Source organism: Bison bison, unplaced genomic scaffold (genome assembly GCF_000754665.1).
Source record: "Bison bison bison isolate TAMUID 2011002044 unplaced genomic scaffold, Bison_UMD1.0 scf7180017864492, whole genome shotgun sequence".
Lineage (NCBI taxonomy): Eukaryota > Metazoa > Chordata > Mammalia > Artiodactyla > Bovidae > Bison > Bison bison.
This window is the reverse complement of record NW_011495051.1, coordinates 5,993,330-5,999,028: the sequence shown is the minus strand read 5'-3', so window position 1 is coordinate 5,999,028 and position 5,699 is coordinate 5,993,330. Positions and strand designations below refer to the sequence as shown.

The following is a 5,699-nucleotide window of genomic DNA, read 5'->3' as shown; positions in this document are numbered from 1 at the left end:
TGGTATCTGGGAACCGATACGTTCCCTATTTCCCGGAGCTTACAGAAGGTCGAGGGTCGGAACTTAGGCAAGGCCCTGCCCACTGGATCTGGGCTCTGGCGATCTCATTCCCCGTGTTCTGACATAGTTCGTTGTCCTGGTTCAGCCTGTGCCAACGACCACAGTGGCTCCATGCTCTCACGACAACCCCCAGTTGTCTCCCCTGGTGGCATCTTCTGGCGCTCGGGAGCTTTGTTCTCCACGCCTTGGCCCCTCTCCGGCTTGTCTCCTATCCCAGTCCTGCCTTCCCAGCCTCAGCCCCTTTTAAGTGTCTCTAAGCAGAAACGTTCTCTGGATCGACATCAGCCGCTTATCCCACGGATCCTATTCTCAACCGACTCTGACTTCTTCCCGTCCTTCCTGTGGGACCCGTAGGTGCGCGTAGAATTCATGGACGACACGAGCCGCTCCATCATCCGAAACGTGAAAGGCCCCGTGCGCGAGGGCGACGTGCTCACCCTGTTGGAGTCAGAGCGAGAGGCTCGGAGGCTGCGCTGAACTTGTGACTGGTGAGTGCACAAGTGGAGTGGGAAATTGAGCAGCTCCTTGTTAGACCCTTGCCTGGGGGTGGGGAGATTTCGTCAGGGCTCAAGGATCAAGGGCTGTTGGTCGGGGTCTGCTGAAGTTAGCAAGATGGGGGAGGGAGTTTCCCTGTTTGGGGTGGGGGCACCTTGTCAGCATTTCAACGCTTTGGTTTGTTTACAGGGTGCTGAATGTCTGGGTTGTCGCCTTGGCCCACCAGGATGATCTGCTGTTAATAAAGTGTTTGTATCGTATGAAAACCTGAGGTTTTGTCTGGGTTGTCATTAGATTTCCAAAATCCTTCTGTGGGGCCCCCAGGTGGTCACTGACCCAGTGTACTCTGAAAATGGGGGGTGTTCGCCAACAAGGCATTTTCTTTGTGAGGCGGGAGAACCATGTGTCTATGTACACCTCCAAAACAGGACAAGATGAGTTAGGAAGGTTTTATTAGGTAAGAAGCCTGGAGGAATGGGTCGACTAGGGGCTGTGTCACTCCCTCAGCTGCCTCCTCACCCTGTGTGGTTCAAGCTGAGCCTCTGACCACAGACCTCTGCCCAGAGATCAAGACCTGACTCCGCCTCCCCGACCCAGATGTGTTAGGCCAGTCACTGGGGCAGGGGGTCGTCTCCACTGTCACTGCAGCCTCCTTCACCAGGCGTGGCCGTGGATGAATCAGGGGACAGCTGGTGAGAGAGGTGGGGGGGAGGTTCCTGTCAGTCTCCGGCAGACAGGACACTGGGTTTCAGCCCCCCTTAACACTCAGAGATGCTTAAGCTACTGGAGGTCACTTGTTTTCACCGACCCTAAGTGGAACCCCACCTTGCACAGTAGAGCCAGGCTGCCAGGATTTGAATCCAGCCTCTGTCCCATCTGACCTGGAAGAGGCACTTGATCTCTGTGGTTCTTTTCCCACACATGTACAGGAGAGTGCAGGAAGGGGAGACTGGTAGGGCAAGTTTAACTAGGAAAATGCTGGCACTTTTGCTAATAAGCACCTCCCTTTTGGGGACAGACTGAATCCCCTTGCCCTGCTCCCTAACTCTAAAGCGAAAGTGTTAGTGACTCGCTTGCTCAGTCATCTCCAGCTCCCTGCAACCCCATTGATTGTGCCTGCCAGGCTTTTTTATCTATGGGATCTCCAGGCAAGAGGACTAACTCCAAAGGATGCTTTTATTCCTTTGCTCTGGGCCTGTAATGGGAGTCCACAGACATGATGGTCTGAGCTAGGTCTAACAGCTCTTGTCTGACCTTAGGGCAAGCCCCCCTGGAGGCCTCAGGCTCATGACCTTCACTTTACATGTGAAAGTGTGTCTAACCCTTGGGGTGTTCTGAAGATTGAACATCAGACCCAGGTTCCTGCCACCCAGTGCTCCCTCTGTGGGTGCACAAAGAAAAGCCCCTTTTCTGGGAGCACACTTGGTATCCTTGAGCTGTGCAGCTGGTAAACTCCATTTCTGCAGGATGGGATCGCACTCACCTGGGAGCCAGGCTGGCCTGAGCTCAGGTGGGCATGCAGCAGAGCGGCCACCTCGTCCTGCTCAGCCTCCAAGGCAATGGCCAGGGCGCTGGTGCCCTCCTGAGGGATCATGGAGACAGTCAGGTCCCTGAATCAAGGCACCACTACCCCACACCAGCCCCATGGTGGCTCACGTTGTCCAGGAGGGCAGGGTCACAGCCTGGCTGGGCCAGCAGCAACCGCACAGTGTCTAGGCGCCCATACTCGCTGGCGCACATGAGTGCCGTGGCCCCGTCTGCATCTTGCACGTTCACGTCTGCCCCGCATTCCAGCAGGGCAGCTACCATGTCCTGGCGGCCGTGGCTGATGGCCAGCATGAGGGCTGTCTGTCCTGTCTGGGGAGAGGGAAAGAAGGGGACAAGGCTGGTGTGGGCTCTGCAGGAAAGGGAGGGGGGTCTCAGAGACTTGGCTCCGGAAGTGAAAGTGCCACCTGGACTCAACCAGGGAGGAGGCATCTATGCACCTGGCTGGCCTTGGCGTTAACGTTGCCCATTTGAAAGAGTCTCTGGACCACAGCCATGTCCTCCTCTCGCCCCACAGAAGTAAGTGCCGCCAACATGAGGGCAGAGTAGCCAGCTCGATTCTGGTGGTCAATCTTGCAGACCCCTAGGAAAGCGAAGAGGCATCAGTTCAAGAAGCCGACACCTAAATTTGTCCACTCACTTCCCTCCAAGCATCAAGTTCACCATCTGTTTAGCCAGCTTGGTCACTGAGGGTCATGCATGATTTTACTTGTTCCTCTGCCTTACAAGGCTCTTCCCTCTCCAGGAGCCATGTGGCCCTTCTCACCTTTAGAGTTCTGTTTCCATCTCACTGAAAGGTTTCCTCACCTCCCTATTACAAACAGGTTTGGAGACTTGGTTCTGTCCAAACCATCGTATCCCCCAGTACCTAGAGCAATACCTCCCACTAATTGTTCAGCCACTCAGTCGTGTCTGACTGCAACCCCATGGACTGCAGCACACCATGCCTCCCTGTCCTTCACTGTTTTCTGGAGTTTGCTCAAGTTCATGTCCATTGAATTGGTGATGCCATCCAACCATCTCATCCTCTGTTGCCCTCTTCCACCTTCAATGTTTCCCAGCATCAGGGTCTTTTCCAATGAGCTGGCTCTTCGCATCAGGTGGCCAGAATACTGGAGCTTCAGCATCAGTCCTTCCAATGAATAGTCAAGGTTGATTTCCTATAGGATTGACTGGTTTGATCTCCTTGCAGTCCAAGGGACTCTTTGAGTCTTCAACACCACAGTTGGAAAGCATCAATAAAAGGACTACTGTCCACAAAGCCACCATTGTTGGTTCCCCAGAGAACTGTCAGCTGGGCCCCCCTGGTGTCCCAACTCCATTCCAGTTTCCACACAGCAGCCAGAACAGATCAAAAGAAATTTGGCCCCATCACATGAATTTGAGCAAACCTCCAGGGCAAAAGAGCCTGGCATGCTGCTGTCCATGGGGTCACAAAGAATCAGATACGACTGAGCAACTGAACAATTCCATATGACTAGTATCCTCAGAAGAAACAGATCGCCATGTGATGCTGAAGGCAGAGATGAGCTGCCATCAGTAGAAACTTGGGAGAAAGGCATGGAATAGTTTCACTCTGACCCCTAATAATGAACCAGTCCTGTGAACTTAATGGCGTCCTGAACTGCAACACAATTTGTTCTAAACAAATTGTGGCACTTTGTGGTACTTTTTACAGCAGCCCTGGGAAACAGCTTGGTTGTTGCTGCCTGTCCTTTACAGATGAACACAAATGTCAGCTCCATTTCCTCTAGGGTCAGTTCTGTTGCCATCTTGGCCCCCTCCCACACATCATAGCACCTACCTCTGGATCTCATTCCCCAGGGTGTTCAATGCTTGGGTACCCCCACCATTCTGAAAGCTCAAGACTAGGTGCAGTTTGGGGAGATGAATGGTGGGAGAGGTTTGGGGAAAGGAGATCTGAGACAGTGGGCTGAGAAGTAAACAGTTTTAAGTCACAGCGCTTCCCTGGTGGTACAGTGGTTAAGACTGTGCTGCCAATGCAGGGGGCCCGAGGTTCCATCCCTGTTCAGGGAGCTAGATCCCACATGCTACAACTAAGATTTCGCATTCCACAACAAAGATCCTGCATGAGACAAGACCTGGTACAACCAAGTAAATTTTTTAAAAAGGTGGGATAGTTAAGTCAGGACTAAGGTCATCCCCCAGTTGTGTGGCCTATTGTCTAGGTGTCCATTCCTCTCACAAGCCTCTGTGACCCTGGTGGAGGATGTTAGGTGCAGAAGGGGCTCAAAGTAACCACAGTGGGGTGTCTGCAGCTCGCCAGGCACCCCATCTATCTTCCCCCGCCTGCTTTTCCCTTCTGAGGCCTTGCTAAGGAAGGATCCTAAACTAAAGGATTACCCTGTTTCTTGATTCCCTTCCCTGATTTTATCTTGTCATGGCCCTTACCTCTGTTGGAAATTATGTTTGATACTTATCAAGTAAAACTGATCCTTCTCTCCACTCCCTACACGCACCCGCCCAGAGCTCCCATTCATGAAAGCTCATTCATTCAACAAACACCAGAGGGTCTACTGTGTGCCTCAATGAAGTCTGATAAGCAAGCAGGATGAAGTGAGGGAAGGGCAGCAGGAGGATTTTGAGAGAGTACATAAAGGAGAAGTTAATAACAGGCCAGAGGGGGAGCAAGGAGACAGTGCAGTGAAACTGGGTGGGAGCAATGGCTACTGGTCCCACGAGCCCCAAGGATTGTGGGAGTCGGACAACAGGAGACAGTGACCTGAGATGATGGGAGGTGAGAGTTTAGGTGAGAATGCCAGTCCTCCTCTGCATCCTTGGCAGGTGTAGGATGGCAGTGCCAGCCCAGCACTACCCAGATTCCCCCTTCCGTGGGTCCCTATTCTCTAGTGCCCTCCCCACCCCTCCTCAATGCTGACCCGTATCCAGCAGCAAGCTCGCGATGGCCAGGTTCCCATGGGACACGCTGTAGTGCAGGGCTGTGTTTCCGTTGCCATCCGCCAGGTTCACCACGTGCTCCAGCAGCTCTCGCCCCAGGCGCGCCACCGCGCCCAGGACCCCGGCCACGGTCTCCGCTTGAGAGCGCCGCTGGCTCGACACCCGAAACCACTCCTGGGCCACCAGGCGCGCCGCGCCCTGCCAGGACAGGAGAGAGACATCAGCGAGGGCCCAGGGCAGGTGTGGGGGCGGGTCTGGGAACCCAGGCAGGGGGGGTTGGTCCCTCCGTATTTGAAGAGGGGCGTGGACTCGTGGGCCGCACCCCTTTGGAGGAGGGAGCAGTGTCAGTGTGGGTACGCGGCCCCAGAGGGCAAGGATGCTCTCCTTCCCGAGGAGAGCCTCCGAGAGAACCAGGAGTGGAGGAAGACTGTGAGCGCTTGTCTTTGGGGAGTCCGGGATGGGGTTGGGGCCGGGGTGGACCCTTCTGGGGAAATCAGAGAAAAATCAGCCCTGTTCTGGGGCGGAGATCCCTTTGGAGACCTTGGTATCCATGGAGGGCCCTGGCGCGAGGTGACGGAACTTGGGGCCCCCTTAACTCTAAAGAAGGCGATGCTCTTCCCTAGGCAGGCATCAGACTCCTGTGACGGGCTCTCTATGCACTCACACTGTCGCGGGGGATC

General features: G+C 54.5%; 2 protein-coding genes across 2 annotated transcripts in view; one reads left to right on the top strand and one right to left on the bottom strand.

Annotated features, from left to right (window-relative positions):
* RPS28 (ribosomal protein S28) overlaps positions 1 to 821 on the top strand; it is a 1,263-nt gene extending 442 nt beyond the window's left edge. The window contains exons 3-4 of the mRNA XM_010828267.1: positions 415 to 548; positions 745 to 821. Coding sequence (XP_010826569.1) covers positions 415 to 537 — 123 coding nt within the window. The 3' untranslated portion in view covers positions 538 to 548; positions 745 to 821. The remainder of the gene's footprint in view (positions 1 to 414; positions 549 to 744) is intronic.
* A 169-nt stretch (positions 822 to 990) lies between these two features.
* The window catches only part of KANK3 (KN motif and ankyrin repeat domains 3), a gene marked incomplete at its 5' end in the record, with an annotated part of 5,988 nt that continues 1,279 nt past the window's right edge, over positions 991 to 5,699 (bottom strand). The window contains 6 exons of the mRNA XM_010828477.1: positions 991 to 1,244; positions 2,039 to 2,137; positions 2,212 to 2,412; positions 2,541 to 2,683; positions 5,001 to 5,217; positions 5,684 to 5,696. Coding sequence (XP_010826779.1) covers positions 1,167 to 1,244; positions 2,039 to 2,137; positions 2,212 to 2,412; positions 2,541 to 2,683; positions 5,001 to 5,217; positions 5,684 to 5,696 — 751 coding nt within the window. The remainder of the gene's footprint in view (positions 1,245 to 2,038; positions 2,138 to 2,211; positions 2,413 to 2,540; positions 2,684 to 5,000; positions 5,218 to 5,683; positions 5,697 to 5,699) is intronic.